The sequence below is a fragment of the Epinephelus fuscoguttatus genome, linkage group LG14 (genome assembly GCF_011397635.1).
Source record: "Epinephelus fuscoguttatus linkage group LG14, E.fuscoguttatus.final_Chr_v1".
Classification (NCBI taxonomy): Eukaryota; Metazoa; Chordata; class Actinopteri; order Perciformes; family Serranidae; genus Epinephelus; species Epinephelus fuscoguttatus.
The window spans coordinates 41,568,497-41,586,318 of NC_064765.1; the positions used below are offsets into that span (position 1 = coordinate 41,568,497).

Here is a 17,822-nt window from a genome sequence, read left to right on the forward strand (position 1 = left end):
ATACTGTGACACAGAATGCATATAACACTGTACAAAAGTTAAATGTGTGTTGTACTGCGAGATGTATCGATATAACAAAATAAATATTGCAACTTGAACTGCTGCAGTTTCACTGCGAGGTATCAATATAACAAAATAAATACTGCAACTTGAAATGCTGCAGTTTCACTGCGAGGTATCAATATAACAAACTTAAAGTAACTGAAAACACTGCTAGCAGGTACTTATCAAAACAAAATTAAAGTCTAACTGAAAACACTGCAGCACAGAAACTCAATTGAGGAGGATATAAAAACAAACTCAAAACTTCTTGGCCACCTCCTCGAACAAGTCCAAGAACCGCTTCCTATCACGCTGCATGTCCTCAAGGCGCTCGTTGTCTTTGGCAGCCTCATCTTTGAGGAACGCCAGCACTGTCCCTCTGGTGGTCCGCTGCCTCTTGGGTTGGGGACAGTCAGAGGTGGATGGCCCATCATCCCCCTGTGTGGTGGTGCTGCCACTTGTGCCAGGCTGTGCAGCATCCTCTTCCTCCTCCTCCTCCTCCTCCTCACATGCCTGGCCACAAGTAGCAGCTCCAGGGAATGTTGGGCCTCTGGAGAACACAGCAGCCACAGGCTCATCTTCCCGGTCACACGAGTCCATCAGGACAGGCGGCTTGATGGAGGGCCGTGTCCCGGTGGCCTTGTGCATCCGGGGAAAGAATGGCCATGTGGCTGCTGTGTCCTCCCCTCCGTCTGTCCCTGTGCCCGTCGGTGGGTTACTCAGCTTCTGGAAGATATCAAAAGGGATGTGTCAGTGTGATGTAGACATAAAACCACTAGAATTTAATACATTATGTATCCAACAACAGTCACAAATGCTTTATATGAATGTGACCCGAGCTCATAATGAGTACAAATTCCCACCTTGTATCGGATCTTAAGGTTGTCCCACTTCTTTGACACTTGGGCTGGGGACATCTTTCCCTCCACGCCCAGTAACCGCATTATTTCCCTGTGTAGAATGAAACATGTCAACTTATTGCATCCCTGGTATGATCCCAGACACCAGATATTTATGCTGAATATACGTACAAACATATCTCTCTGAAAAAGACAACAACAGTAACAACAAGTACAGAGAACAAACTCTATACAATAAGCAAACAGACGACAACAAACAATGTTGCTTATGACAGACCAGACTTTGAGGGACCACACATTAGTGCTAAAGTGCCAAGGTATTACAGTGCTATTTTATTGCACACACAGATGTGTGTGATGTTTATTTATCATTAGGTCAGACCACATCTTATGTCTTGTATTGCTGTCTTATTGTCCTGTGTTTTTATACACCAGAGGTGTTTTCTACAATTTCGTTGTTTGCTTGACTTACAATGACAATCCAGGACTATAATTGAATCATCACTCAGTGCACATGCTTGTGTTGGTGAGTGGAATAGCATTCAGGTAACATATGAAACTGAACTCACCTCCAGGCCTTCTTCGCCGTGCCTCTCCTCCCTGTGAAGAGCTGCTTGTGCTCGACACACAGGTCGATGAGCCTGAAGATTTGCTCGTCGGTCACTGTTGAATAGGACATATTTCAGACCTGTCAGTCTACCTACAAGCCGTGAAACATTCCACTCACACGACATGCAGGATAATTACTGATGGTCAAATGTGTGTGTGTGTGTGTGTGTGTGTGTGTTATATCAATATGTGTGGTTCTGGACATAAGTTATAGCAGCCGCACATCACCGACAGTCCGCTGACCAACGCAACGGGTTGTGACTGAAATAAACCTAATTGCAACATAACAATCTTGCATGAAATATCATTAACTACTCTTTGAAGTAGGTACGTGAATTACAGCGATTCATTGCAAAGAATGCATGTAATGGGTACACTTGCGCTGTTTCTCTGCCATCTCGTTCAAATGAGCCAGATAAAGGGGGTGGGTATTTATACGTCATGGCCTCAAGCTGAAAAAGACTTCCTGTTAGGAATCTCTCGACCATCCTAGCAAAGAGCATGGATACCAACAGGGCTGGTGCTGGTGGTCGGGATCGCAGGAGAGGGAAGCACCGGGGTCGGCAGAGCCTGCTCAGCAGTCACTGGGGGTGACGGCGTGCCCCCAACTCCTCCTGAAGGAAGGGAAGCACAAGCCTCAGAAGCCCCAAAAGTCTAATTGAGTCACCAAACAGCTTAATTTCAGCGCTTGCAAATCCTGCCATGAGTACGGTTAGGTTCACCTCAAGGCTCTGGAACCATTGGCGTTTTAGTTTATATGCAAATATTTGCTATTTTTGTATCTGTCTGTCCTTTTACTGTGTCTTGTATTTTTATTGTAGGCCTACTGTACTACACACACACACACACACACACACACACACACACACACACACATATACATATACACTGTACATTGTTTTTCGGCACTACCTTGTTCTGCTGTTCTGCTGAGCTGATGTAACGTGAATTGCTCCTGTGTGGGATCAATAAAGTTCTTATCTTAGCCATTTGAGAAGATCAAATACATTGTTTTTGGTGCCTAACTGTTTCCCAAGTATATTAGTTCATGTGTGAATGAATAAACGAGAGTCATTAACATAAATTTCTTTGTAGAAAGGCGCTTTATGAAATTAAGTCCATTCACTTGTATTAGTTTACAGCGCAGCCTTGCCACATCCAATATGGCGGTGACGTTGACGTACGGCCCAGCGCTCGATGCGGCGTCTATGTATATATGTCTATGTATGGTAGCACTATAAAAATAAGAGACGTGGGACGCACCCCATGAGACGAAGCTCCGTTGAATTATTGCCAACAGCCACTAGGGGCGCTAACGCCATTTTGGACTGTTGCGCCCAGACAACATGCAAGATGTCAAGGAGAGAGGAAAAAAAAAGTAAAAGAAAACAGTGTAGTGCAATTAACTGCAACAACTAGGCTATCAGTGGAACACCCCGCACCTGGCCTTCCACCGTTTCTACCTTACCACAGGTAACAACTCCAGAGGTGTAAGTTTTAAAGTGTTTTAATATCAAGTTTTGGAGGGAAGATAACACTTATAGAAGATTAACTTGATTACTCCTTCAAAATCACCTCATAAGCCAATCTACCAATATACAGTACAGGCCAAAAGTTTGGACACACCTTCTCATTCAATGTGTTTTCTTTATTTTCATGACTATTTACATTGTAGATTCTCACTGAAGGCATCAAAACTATGAATGAACACATGTGGAGTTATGTACTTAACAAAAAAAAGGTGAAATAACTGAAAACATGTTTTATATTCTAGTTTCTTCAAAATAGCCACCCTTTGCTCTGATTACTGCTTTGCACACTCTTGGCATTCTCTCCATGAGCTTCAAGAGGTAGTCACCTGAAATGGTTTCCACTTCACAGGTGTGCCTTATCAGGGTTAATTAGTGGAACTTCTTGCTTTATCAATGGGGTTGGGACCATCAGTTGTGTTGTGCAGAAGTCAGGTTAATACACAGCCGACAGCCCTATTGGACAACTGTTAAAATTCATATTATGGCAAGAACCAATCAGCTAACTAAAGAAAAACGAGTGGCCATCATTACTTTAAGAAATGAAGGTCAGTCAGTCCGGAAAATTGCAAAAACTTTAAATGTGTCCCCAAGTGGAGTCGCAAAACCATCAAGCGCTACAACGAAACTGGCACACATGAGGACCGACCCAGGAAAGGAAGACCAAGAGTCACCTCTGCTTCTGAGGATAAGTTCATCCGAGTCACCAGCCTCAGAAATCGCAAGTTAACAGCAGCTCAGATCAGAGACCAGATGAATGCCACACAGAGTTCTAGCAGACCCATCTCTAGAACAACTGTTAAGAGGAGACTGTGCGAATCAGGCCTTCATGGTCAAATAGCTGCTAGGAAACCACTGCTAAGGAGAGGCAACAAGCAGAAGAGATTTGTTTGGGCCAAGAAACACAAGGAATGGACATTAGACCAGTGGAAATCTGTGCTTTGGTCTGATGAGTCCAAATTTGAGATCTTTGGTTCCAACCGCCGTGTCTTTGTGAGACGCAGAAAAGGTGAACGGATGGATTCCACATGCCTGGTTCCCACTGTGAAGCATGGAGGAGGAGGTGTGATGGTGTGGGGGTGTTTTGCTGGTGACACTGTTGGGAATTTATTCAAAATTGAAGGCACACTGAACCAGCATGGCTACCACAGCATCCTGCAGCGACATGCCATCCCATCCGGTTTGCGTTTAGTTGGACGATCATTTATTTTTCAACAGGACAATGACCCCAAACACACCTCCAGGCTGTGTAAGGGCTATTTGACCAAGAAGGAGAGTGATGGAGTGCTGCGGCAGATGACCTGGCCTCCACAGTCACCGGACCTGAACCCAATGGAGATGGTTTGGGGTGAGCTGGACCGCAGAGTGAAGGCAAAGGGGCCAACAAGTGCTAAACACCTCTGGGAACTCCTTCAAGACTGTTGGAAAACCATTTCAGGTGACTACCTCTTGAAGCTCATGGAGAGAATGCCAAGAGTGTGCAAAGCAGTAATCAGAGCAAAGGGTGGCTATTTTGAAGAAACTAGAATATAAAACATGTTTTCAGTTATTTCACCTTTTTTTGTTAAGTACATAACTCCACGTGTTCATTCATAGTTTTGATGCCTTCAGTGAGAATCTACAATGTAAATAGTCATGAAAATAAAGAAAACGCATTGAATGAGAAGGTGTGTCCAAACTTTTGGCCTGTACTGTATTTTACTGCTTTAGCATTAAAATATATCATATTAAAATAGCGTATATATTATTATTATTATTATTATTACTGTCCCCTTACTGTCTTTATTCCTGACTATATGACGTAGCCATTAATGTGTTTAATATTGATTTTTTTTTTTTTTTTTTTTGGTAGATTGGCTTATGGGGTGATTTTGAAGGAGTAATTAAGTTAATCTTCTCATAAGTGGATGTAATATGTAGAGATGCCATCTAGGCTGTTTTTCTTCATTTTGTGTTTTTTAAAGTTTATATTTTGCTTTACAAAAACGTGAAAAAGCAGCTGTGACCAAGCTATCACGAGGTGAGTAGCACTGTAAGCATAATTAATAGCGATATACTTCAGTTTCTCTGTGTGTTTTTGTATGCAAGCAGGTCTGCTGAGGTCTGCTGACCGTCCAAAATGGCGGCGTTAGGACGAAACCATGGGGGAATTTGTTGCTATGGGGCGTTCTGTTGAGCTTCGCCTCTTGGTATCCATGCTCTTTGGTTCTATTGAGCTTCGCCTTTTGGTATCCATGCTCTTCGGGAAGGTTCCTAGTTGAGTGAAATGACCCAGAAGTATTTTAGTGGCCGCCATGATAAGAGCCGTTCGAATTCTCTAAACACTAAGGAAAGGAGGTTCAGTGCTTCCTTTCAGATCTCCTTTAGCATAGGATACATCGGACCTTCCTAAGCGATAGGAAAGGAGATAATTCCATCCCACAAGTCATTGCAGCAGCAATATTTACGCACTATTCACAAACTCAAATGATTAGGAAAGAAAAAGATCAACATGACCAAGAAAGGAAGGAGATCACCATCTAAGTTACCACTGTTTATGAAGCATTATACATCACATGCCATAACTTGTTCATATATATTTTTTCAACTTTCAACATTATGTTAAACTTAGATGCGAACTATGAACGTATCGCCACTAATGGTGTACCCTCCGTCCACAGCTTTGTTTAACTTGTTTTATAACAGGATAAACAAAAATGCAAAAATACAATGCATCATTTTAATTTTCCGATTTTCGTGTGAAAAATGGAAATCCACGTGCTTCTCCCATTTTCGTCTTCAAATGGCTAATTGATATAGAAATTAAACCAAAACCAGAAACCTACCTGTTTTTCGCCTTTATTGTTATATCTATATTATCTGCCCCTACTGCATCTCAAAACATTGGCATCGGCTATGCTTATGGCCTAGATAGATAGATAGATAGATTCAAGAATATTATCTAGACCTGCTCTATGTGTAAAGTGCCCTGAGATGACTTTTGTTGTGATTTGGCACTATATAAATAAAATTGAATCTAAAAAAAATAGATAATCAATGAAGTAACATTGCTGTGCCTCGTGCGTAAATGCACATATACGTGGCGTATCTGGAGATTTAAATAATCAATGAAGTTACTGCTTCCCACTTTTTATCCCCCTGTACAGTGTTTCCTGCAGAGCAGAGAGAGTGGAAGGATCATAACAAAAAATACAAAAGACTGTAACATTAAAAGATATCTGCCTGAGGTTATTAAATACCTGCAGCGAGCACCCCACCTCACCCCGCAGCAGAAACAATAAGCGCGTTTCCCCATAAAGAGAGACGCACCGTAACATATGCTCAGTTTGCATCAGTCATTTATTCATTTGAGCATTGTTGTATTGTCAGCCCTTAGTAGTATCATTAATTCATTTTACTACTTGGGATTCAGATGGGTGAGTGTGAGCAAACATTCTCAATGTGACAATTTCGTTTCAGTTTGTGGCTGGCAGCCTATATTCATTTTTTTAATGCAATTCCGACCTTAGTAATTAAACAATATCTTTCACCGTGTTGTCCATGTTTATATATCCTGCATGAAACAACACGATGAGAACGTGTGCATTTTGTAGTCCATCTTCAGAACATTGTAGTTTCACCACAGCAGACCCACGTCAATAACATCCGCCGTCGCATGATGACGTAGCCCAGCTTTCCTCATCTTTCCTTGACCTCGGTGGGAAACGTCACAAGGTCAAGGAAAGATGAGTATGAGTATGGAACGCGTGTGAGTATGAGTAATAGTGATTAGGAATAGACGATAGGAGGGACTTTCTGACCGCAGCCCATGTCTCAGCCCAGGCTAGCTGAACGCCATGACGTATAAATGCCCGCCCCCTACATCTGGCTCATTTGAACGAGATGGAACAGAAACAGCGCAAGTGTACCCGTTACATGCATTCTTTGCAATGAAACGCTGTAATTCACATGCCTACGTGACTGCAAAGAGTAACGTTAATGATATTTCCTGCAAGACTGTCATGTTGTAATTAAGTTTATTTCATTCACAATCTGTTGCATTGTTCAGCGGACTGTCGGTGATGTGTGGCTGTTAAATGTGCAGCAGCTCATGTCCAGAACCACACGTGTTGATATAACACCAGACACACAAACACACACACGGCTTTGATCAGCAAATATAGCCTAATGTGACTTGGAATGTATGCCAAACGCTGGCTCCGTTATGCAGCAGATCCAGATGTGCCGCCGTCATCAGGAATGGACGTCGCTTCACGTGACGCTTCAGAGTAAGGCCATCTCATGTCTCTTAGGCCCAATTCCAATCCGATCCCTTACAGACTCACTGACTTAGAGGCGCGTTCATGTGAAGTGCGTGAGTGTGTGAGGGCTGTCCCATTGTCAAATTGTCAAGTCAGTGAGTCAGTGAGTGAGCCCTTTATGGCCCCTTATCGTAGGTCAGCATCGATGTGGACTTACGGTAAGGAAATTACCCACAGTTCATAGCGTTGTGACGTCAAATACAGTGGTTGTCCTCAGAACACCGGAAGTGTTACTAAAAAAAAAAAAACGAATACACAGTCGGCAGATATGCAAATGGTAACGTTATGGAAGGATAGCGAAAAAACAGATCATTACATTACCAAGGATTTAAGATGGTACATAAACACACTTGAAGTCAGAGGAATACCAGTGGTTATATTCCACACACAAAGAATATATATCCTAGATATTTAACTATCTATCTATCTATCTATCTATCTATCTATAGATATGTGGTGGGGAATACTCTCCTTAGTGTTGTGTGTGTGTGTGTGTATGGCGATTGTGAACGCAGCCTGAGGCTGACTCCTTCCCCCAACCAACTCCCTAATCAGGCCAGGTTATATGAGGCACTTGTGTGCCATTGTTCAGCCAGTTGGTCTTCTGCTCTGTCCCTGCTGTGGCTGGTGTCCTGTGCCCCAGGTATGATTAGTGAAGAAACCCTGATAATTCCCATATTAAGTGGCATTTTTCTTTTAAAGGTTGATTTGTTTGTGTTTAGAGTGTTTGCTGCAACTTTGGGAACCCCCTAACTGCTCCATGCCCTTAAAGAGACTTAATGCCCTAGCTAGAGGTGGTGAGCACAATTTTAATAATTTTTAATGTAATTTGGGCCTGGTCAATAGTTTGTTCCCTCTTCCAGGTTCTCCCACCCTACCTACTGCTGCTTTGTCCCCTTTTTGTGTTCATTAATTGAGTCCCTTTAGTTACCTTATTTTTCTCATTTTGTTAGGGTTTAATTTAGTGGTTTTTCTTTGATTTTCTTTAAGGTTCAGTTTCCTGGGTTATCCTCTTTACATATCTGTTACAATCAACAGGGTTATATTACATTGTTCATTGGTTTATTTCCTGGTTACTTTATTTCTTTGTTACCTCGTTTACTGATTTGGTTGGGTCCTTTGTTTACTTTACTGGGTTACTGTATCCAGTTATTTGAATAACTTAATTCATTTTGACTATTTTGCTTATTTTATTCTATTACTTTATTACATTAATTGTTTAATTGACTACTGGGTTGCCGTATCGTATTTCCTTTGCCTGTTTATTTGGTTATTTGTTTCTGACTTTTTTTTGTATTTAGTCTTTTTCTTTCAGGAGCAGAGCGCCATATTTTCGGGGGGGCTAAAGCACTTGTGGTGAGGTCCCTTCACTTTATGCATGTGAGTAACTGCACGGGGACACCCTAGACTGCACCATTCCCAGCTAACACATAACGTTCCGGTAACATTCCCAGAACATTCCCTACAAGTTTTCTACTGAACGTTCCCTAAAGAACATTTTAAGAACGTTGTATAAATGTTTGTGTTTAATGTAACATTCACAAAACGTTCTAATAACCAGATGAAATAACGTATTTTTTAAAGTAACCTTTAGAATGTTCCCCTAAGATTCCCATTTAGTTGCATTTTGGGTAACCTTCCCACAACGTTCCAAGAAAGTTCTACAAATAATGTAACATTCCTAAAACATTATAATAACTAGATGATTATAATGTTTTTGGAGAGTAATTTTATAATGTTCCCCTGAGGTTCCCATTTGGTTGAATTCTGGATAACCCTCCCACAACATTCTGGGAATGTTGCACAAATGTTTTTGTTTAACACAACATTCCCATAACATTCTAATAACCACATGAAACAGCGTTTTTTTGGAGAGATTTTTAGAATGTTCCCCTAGGGTCCAGTTTGGTTGCATTTTGGGTAACCTTCCCACAACGTTCTAAGAAAGTTCTACAGATATTTAGTTTTTAATGTAACATTCTTAAAACGTTCTAATAACCAGATGCTTGTAACATTTTTTTGGAGTAATTTTTAGAATGTTCCCCTAAGGTTCTCGTTTGGTTGCATTTTGGGTAACCTTCCCACAACATTCTAAGAAAGTTCCTCATATAATGTAACATTCCTAAAACGTTCTAATAACCAGATGCCTGTAACGTTTTTTTGGAGTAATTTTTAGAATGTTCCCCTAAGGTTCCTGTTTGGTTGCATTTTGGGTAACCTTCCCACAATGTTCTAAGAAAGTTCTACAAATAATGCAACATTCCTAGAACGTTCTAATAATCAGATGCTTATAACGTTTTTTTTTTGGAGTAATTTTCAGAATGTTCCCCTAAGGTTCCTGTTTGGTTGCATTTTGGGTAACCTTCCCACAATGTTCTAAGAAAGTTCTACATATAATGTAACATTCCTAAAACGTTGTAATAACAAGATGCTTGTAACGTTTTTTTGGAGTAATTTGTAGAATGTTCCCCTAAGGTTCCTGTTTGGTTGCATTTTGGGTAACCTTCCCACAACGTTCTAAGTAAGTTCTACACATATTTGGTTTTTGATGTAACATTCATAAAACATTCTAATAACCAGATGCTTGTAACATTTTTTGAGAGTAATTTTATAATGTTCCCCTGAGGTTCCCATTTGGTTGAATTCTGGATAGTTCTAAAAACGTTGCACAAATGATTTGTGTGTGTGAATTTTATAATGATCTCCTGAGATCCCCATTGATTGATTGATTGATTGATTTGTATTTATTGACTCTGTCAGGAGAAATTCATCATGGGCATCCAAGAGAGGTCAGGCATACACAGAATAACTCCAAATGACATAAACTACAGGGTCACCCAAAAATCATATTTACAATGGCCTCCAACTGAACACCACAAAGATAAAGGAAATGATAGTGGATTTCCAAAAGTCCAAGCTCCTGGACCAGCCAGTGAACATTCGTGGGGTGGACATTGAGGTAATGCTAACCTACAAATATCTGGGAGTTCACCTGGACAACAAGTTGTACTTGTCCCTTAACATAGATACACTCTACAGAAAGGGACAGAGCAGCTCTTTTTGTTATGGAGGCTCAGATCCAGACATCTGCAAAAATATGCTGCAGATGTTTTTTACCAATCTGTAGTGGCAAGTGTACTGTTCTATGCTGCCGTCTGCTAGGAAGGCAACATAAAACAGAAAGATGAACGACAGCTTGACAGACTGGTGAAAAGAGCTGGCTTTGTGATAGGAATCAGATTAGACTCATTGGAGGCTGTGGTGAAGCAATGCACACACAATGGAAGTTAGAAACCATCTTCATAGCGCCGGTGGAATGGAAGGGATGAAGCAGAGATCGACTGATCCAACTACGTTGCAGAACTGAGATTCTGGAAATGTTTCATACAAACTGCCATCAGAATACATAGTTTGTTGTGTTGAGCTACAAAGCAATTTAATCTCCCTTTGAGGATCAATAAATTCTATTCTATTAATTCCTCTGCCCCTCCACCTCACACACACATCATCATTGCTGGCTATGTAGCAGTTTGATTGAAAAAGGAATAAAAGAGAATTGTTACCTATTCAGTATACAGTTACAGGCAACATGTAACTTCTACTCAATGTAATGAACGAGGGAGGATGGGGGCAGCACAACAATATTTTTGCCAGCCCTCTGGTCATGTTTTGTGTTTTAGCTTCAATGGACAGGTTGCCATGTAATGGATAATGCACAGTGAGGTGGTCATTCTTGAGGATAAAAATCCTGACAGGATGATCAGTATCCTGATACAAATCCCCCTTGAAGTGGTTTTCTGCAATAATAATCAACTCACTGTATTATCCTGCTTATTACATTTTTCATATGATTTTATTGAGTTAAAAATAAGTTTATTACTGCTCTGAATGAAAATAATTGCATTTGTTCTTATGGACACAGAACTGTTTCCAATGATCTGTTACATGGCAACAGTTTGCTATCAAGACTTTTTAAAAATTATTTTCTTTATCATAACATTCCCAAAATGTTGACATAATGATTATTGGGGGTCATGTGGACAATACCAACTGCTTGTTCGCCACTGAATTCCTTTCACTAGCCTACTGGACTGCTTCAATATCACACAGCATGTTAAAGGGTGCACCCACACCAAAGGCCACACACTGGACCTTGTGAACTCCATTGGCACAATCCCATCCCATCTTCAGTGCTTGGACCTTGCTCTGTCTGACCACCATGCAATTCTCTTCACTGTTCTTGTCTCCCTGCCCTGGCAGCTCACAAAATGGACCATCACATACAGGAACATCAAGACAGTGAGTACACCAGCCCTAACCAATTTCATAACAACCCACCTGGCCTCTGCTCATTCCAACACCCTTTTTGATGGGCTGGCTGCTCACTGCCACTCTGCCTTATCCTACTGGCTTGACTTTCTTGCCCCCCTCAAAATCAGGACTGTCTTCTATACCCATCTTGCCCCCTGGTTCACCACTGAACTCCACCCCTTGAAGGCCACTGGCGCTAACTGGAGAGGTTCTTTAAAAGATCTGGCCTCACTGTCCACCTTGAGGCCTATGGATGTGAGGTCCTATAAAGAAGCTCTCTCCCAGGCCAAAACTCAGCACTACTCCACCCTCATTTGCAACCAGCAAAACCAACCCAGAATGCTGTTTTCCTCTATCAACCGGCTACTTCGCCCCCAAATAATAATACTTGTTGTTGTTGTTATTATATTATTAATTACTATACTGTTCCCCTTGATGTTCAATTCAAGTTATAATAATAATAATAATAATAATAATAACAATTGTTGTTATTAATATATTATTCATTTCTATACTGTTCCCCTTGATGTTCCTGTTTGGTTGAAATTTGGGTAATATTTTTGGGTTCTAATGGGATTCTAAATACACAGGAATTTAACTGGTCCCTACTAATGATTCCTACAGGAGTCTAATGGTTCCTACAGGTGTTTCTATACCAGTCTAGTGATCACTATACAGTGGTCACTACAGGGTGTAGTGGTCTTTAATGGTTCCTAATGTGATGGAGGAACACAGATGTTATAGCCTTCTTTGGCAATCACATCTGTGTGATTTCTAGTGGGTCCTTGTGTAGGATATATAGTATGTTTGTAGATTGCAGTGTTCAGTGATTTCATTAAATACATCCCAGCCAACACATCCAAGTGGGGCCCACATGGGATTTACTTGGGTTACATGGGCTTTAACTGGGCATGGGCTCAGACTGGGCTTTTAAGTGGGTTGGTGTTGGGCCCCATGTGGGCATCCCAGAAGAATATACATGGGCAAGAGATGGGCATCCCAGTTGGCCAGCACATATGGGAACTAGATGGGTCCCAACTGGGCCATAGCCTATTGTGAAAGGGTCCATGTCATTGGTTCGACAGCCCATTGGTTCGACATCCCATTAGTCCGACTGTCCGCGGAGCTGAACGACTCGCAGTGGGCGTATGGTGCGCCGCAACCGGCTTGAGGCGGAGCAGGCTCACGGCTTATGTGTTTGTTACTTTCTTTTTCATTTTAACCCACACCATGATCTTTTCCTGACCCTAACCAAGTGGTTTTTGTGCCTAAACCTAACTAGACCTTAACCACAGGGCATCATGATGATTTCGGAACGGACTTTGGAACAATGAGTTTAATATGGTCGGAACAATGGGATGTCGAACCAATGGGTTGTCGAACCAATGGGCAGTTCCCTTGTAAATTAAATTTAATTGTTTTAGGTAAAATAATATTGTTATATACTGCTGTATTATTGACACTTAAGGTGTCATCAAAATGTTTTGGTATTTAAGCCACTATAATGTGAGGTAAAAAAAAAAGAAAAAAGAAAAACCTGAATAAACTCAACCACAGCCGTAGATAGCCAAGTGGCTAAACGTCCGTTAGCTAGCATGCTATGACTCAAATGAGTTTAAATGTAATGTCCTAACTTGCCAATGTAGACTCACTAATTATAACAACTGTCAGATGATCAACGCTCGTATCTAGGTTTTTTTTTTCCAAATATAGGTTTGACAACAATTAATTTTCACGTAGTCACGAAAAAGTACTACATTACCCATAATCCCAACGTCTACCGGCAGGGTCTGTGATTGGCTAAACTCTTATTTACCCGCGAATGGTGTTTCCGTTTCCGCTAGGAGGCTCGCATGTTGGCTAACGTCATGACGATTCATAATGCATTTTATGGCACAGTGAGTATGATTTCTTATGCTGAGACGGTAGGAAGCGAGAGCGATTGGCTGGCGGTTGGCAACACTGGACTGTGACTGGACAGGAGATGGCAGAGAGAAGTGATGGAATGGGAAGTGAGTCAGAAGGAATGGAAGTAGCTGGCGGGAGTTTTGGAAAGTGGAATCTAGTCCGGAAAAATAAATGTAAAAAGAATCAAACTGATAGATCGGATGACAGTGATAATGACAGGAGAAGAGCTCTAGGGGAGAGAAGAAGGGAGGATTACAAGGTAATTGTTAAACTTGTACAGGAGGGCGCTTCTTTCAGTGATTGGAATCTAATACAGCTCACTAAAGCTATCACAAAGGAAATTGGCGAGGTAAGGAGTGCGAAAATATTGAGAAATGGTTCGCTATTGATTGTGTGCAAGGATGGGGGACAGCAAGGAAAAGCCATCCGGATGAACAAAATTCAGGGCAAGAAAGTTCAGTGTTCTCTTGCTGGCAAATAAGAAGTTGGTCAGGGGTGTAATCTCTGGAATCCCAGTAAATGTGTCAGAGGATGATATTAAAGAAAATGTGGAAAACGCAAACGTAAGTGAGGTCAAACGCTTGAAAGCTAACAGAAATGGAGTGAAATGCGACAGTCTCTTGGTGCTCATCACGTTTGATGAAGAAAGAATGCCTGAAAAAATCTTTATTGGATTTATGAGTTATGATGTAAGACCATACGTCCCCCCTCCACTGAGGTGCTTCAAATGTCAGAGATTTGGACATGTGGCGGCTGTGTGCAAGGGAAAGCAAAGATGTGGTAGATGTGGTGGTGAACATGAGTACGGTAAATGTGCCGAAGGAGCAAAACTTAAATGTTGCAACTGTGGAGAGGAGCACAGCTCAGCTTACCGCGGGTGTGAGGTCAGTAAGAGAGCAGCGGAGGTGCAGCGGGTTAAAATCACACAGGGAATCAGCTATGCTGAGGCAGTAAAACAGGTTTCAGGGGACACCCAAGAGATCAAACAGAACAGCTTAAACACCAAAAACACAGAGAAATGCCAAAGTGATAAAATAAAGGAAGAAACTCTGATTGTGAATAAGAATGATTTTGTTCTCTTTATGACACAGATTGTTAACTGTTCACTACAGACAAAAAGCAGAAATGAAAGGATCAAAATAATAGTAAGATCAGCTGAGAAATATCTGGATGTGAGGGCTCTCCAATGGGAAACTGTTAGAGATATTCTTAATGTAGACACCCAATCCTCCCAGTCATGGGCTGGATCCTCCTAATGCTGCTACTTCTTCAATGGAATGCAAGAAGCTTAATTGCAAATGGTCAGGAGTTTAAAAAGTATATTGACAGTCCAGAAGAAAAACCAAATGTAATATGTGTGCAAGAGACATGGTTAAAGCAGCTAGATTTTATTATTAAAGGATACACTGCAGTTAGAAGAGACAGAACTGCTGGTAAAGGTGGAGGTGTTGTGACTTTTTTGGAATGGAATGAATTATAAGGTTATAAGTATAGGTACAAGTAATGAATCAATTAATACAAAGGTGTGGACTGAAAGAGGTATTGTAGATATTATAAATTATTACAACCCATGTGGTAATTTAAACGTAGATATACTAAAAGATATAAGTGGATCAATGCAGGATAACGTCATATTATGTGGGGATTTTAATTCTCATAATCCATTATGGGGCAGTAATAAAAATGATAGTAATGGATTAGTTATAGAAGAATTTATAAATGATCATGGTCTAGTGTGTCTTAATAATGGGGAAGGAACCAGGTATAATTGCACACAAAATACTGAAACAGCACTTGACTTGACATTTGTATCAAGTGCAATTGCCGGAATAAGTACATGGAGGGTTATCAAACAAACTACAATAGGAAGTGACCATTATCCTGTAATGACCAAAGTTGGCTCAATGATTAAATATAGTAGAAGATAGAAGATCCCAAAATGGAAATTAGGAAATGCTGATTGGGATGCATTCAAAAGAATCAGTTCTGAAAGATTAAGGAAACTTTGTGAAGAGAATGAAACAGATGTTAACATATTGAATAGCAAGATAATAAATGAAATAATTCAGGCTGCAGAGGAGACAATTCCCAAAAGCACAGGATCTACAAGAAATAAGAGTGTACCTTGGTGGAGTGACGACTGCAGCAAAGTCATAAAAGCCAGAAAGAAGGCATTTAGAAAGCTTAAAAAACTTCACACACCAGAAAGTTTGATACAATATAAAAGGGCCCAGGCGATGGTAAGGAAGGTAATAAAAACACAAAAACGCACATTTTGGAGGCAGTACTGCAGCACCATTGGGAACCAAGTGCAATTGACAGAGGTTTGGGGCATGATTAGGAAAATGGGGGGTGTAGGAGGATACAGTGAACTTCCAGTATTGAGCAATGGGGAAACAGTGGCTGTGTCCAATTCAGAAAAAGCTGAACTTCATGTGAAAACATTGAGGAAAGTCCACAGCTCAGATAATCTTTCATTGGAGGCCAGACAGGTTAGGAATAAAATCTTATTAGAGAACCCAGGAATCTTACAGAAAAGGATGATAACAGATGAAGTGTTAGATTTACCTTTCAACCTATTTGAACTCAGGAAAGCAATAAGTAGTGCACGGAAAACCACACCTGGGAAAGATGGAGTCTGTTATTCAATGTTACTGCACATGGATGACAGCACACTAAATATAGTCTTGAAATTATTTAACAAAGTTTGGGAAAATGGCCAACTTCCTTTAGATTGGAAACAGGCAATAATAGTGCCAATTTTAGCCAGGTAAGGACCCATCAGACCCATCAAGGTACAGACCCATTGCATTAACTTCACACTTATGTAAAATAATGGAAAGAATGATGATAGAGAGACTGACATATTATTTAGAACAAAATTCGGTAACACTTTCTATGAAGACCACATCTATAGTGCATTATGAGCGCATTCATAGTGAATTATAATGCTCATCATAATAAGCCATAATACATTATAACTACACTCATAATGCTTTATGATGCACTATATCAACAGTTATGAATAACTATAAATCTAGCTTATAATGACTTATAAATCCAAGGGTCTTATGAGTGCTCTTGACTGGTTATAAACTACAGACTGACTGATGGGGCTTATAATACGTTTTGACTACTTGTACCCCTCTATACACACACCTCAACAATAGACTGTTGTAAGGGCTCATAGGATGCTATAATACTCCATGAACGATCATAAGTTATCAATGTATGCTTTAAGTAAAGTGTAGTTCATATGCATGCATCTGTAATGCAGCATACCTCATCGTAATGTTTCATTGTTGGTGTTAAGTAAAGTGTAACACATTTGCATGCATTTAAAAGAATCTATGCTGCATCATAAGTCATTATGTCAGATACTAAAATATAAAGACACTGCTAAATACATAGACATAATAGTTTTCAGCTGAAAACGTGGTTTTGGGGTTTAGTTACTGTTGGTATAAAACACTAAAAGGGAGAAAAAGACAAAACACATTTTTTCAAGCTTTATTTTAACAATGAAAACAGTTCTACGGTAGAACTGTTAACAGTGAAATTAACAGAACTGTTTTACCATCTTAAAAGTTGAGTGTGTAGGATTTAGTTGCATCTACTGGTCACTGCCTGGTGAGACTTGCTAAAACAGAAGAAACAGCATTGTGTGCTGCCATGACAAGACTTGCAGCCACTATAAAAGTCTCTCTATTTACATTCATGTTTGTTGAATTTCCTTATATCATGAATGAGCCGGCCAAGAATACCATATCTGTGACATCGCCCAAGCCAGTACTCCCACTCAATAACTCTTAAATGTTCTTTCAAAAGCCCTGTAGTCCGATTTCCTCTGTGACGCCAAACATCACATTTAAAGGTTTGCCAGGCTCTCTCCAAATTCTGTGTGTGACATCTGGAACCAGGATCTACAAAGTGTCTCTTGTGGCAGACAGTATGATGATCATATCCCTCCTCTGACAGAGCTCTCTTGTAAGCTCTCCAGTCGTCAGTCTCAATGCTTGATCCTCTCTTAACATGGCGCTTTATGATAGGCAGAAGCTGGTCCGTGGAACGCCTCCTGACGATCTTGAGAATGGGTCTCCTGGTGGTATGTGATACTTCCAATATACCAAAAACCCATTTTTTATTCCGTCTCCATGCTGGTCCCATCCTCCCACGGTTGTACTGTCAAACATTGATTGGGATACACATTGAATTAATACATGCACTTTGTAATTCAATTTACATGGGTGTTCAAAAAGTGT

At 40.6% G+C, this 17,822-nt stretch overlaps 1 protein-coding gene across 2 annotated transcripts in view; it reads right to left on the reverse strand.

Moving 5' to 3' along the window:
• Positions 1–17,822, reverse strand: part of LOC125900989 (uncharacterized) — a 21,564-nt gene continuing 3,742 nt past the window's right edge. Inside the window, exons 3-5 of one of the 2 annotated variants that reach the window (XM_049596332.1) lie at positions 1,472–1,565; positions 906–993; positions 1–768 (exon numbers count right to left, since the gene is read on the reverse strand). In XM_049596332.1, the coding sequence (XP_049452289.1) occupies positions 301–768; positions 906–993; positions 1,472–1,565 (650 nt within the window). In that variant the 3' untranslated portion in view covers positions 1–300. Of the gene's footprint in view, positions 769–905; positions 994–1,471; positions 1,566–17,156; positions 17,743–17,822 lie in introns of those variants that run through there. The other variant, XR_007450912.1, reaches the window with a different exon arrangement.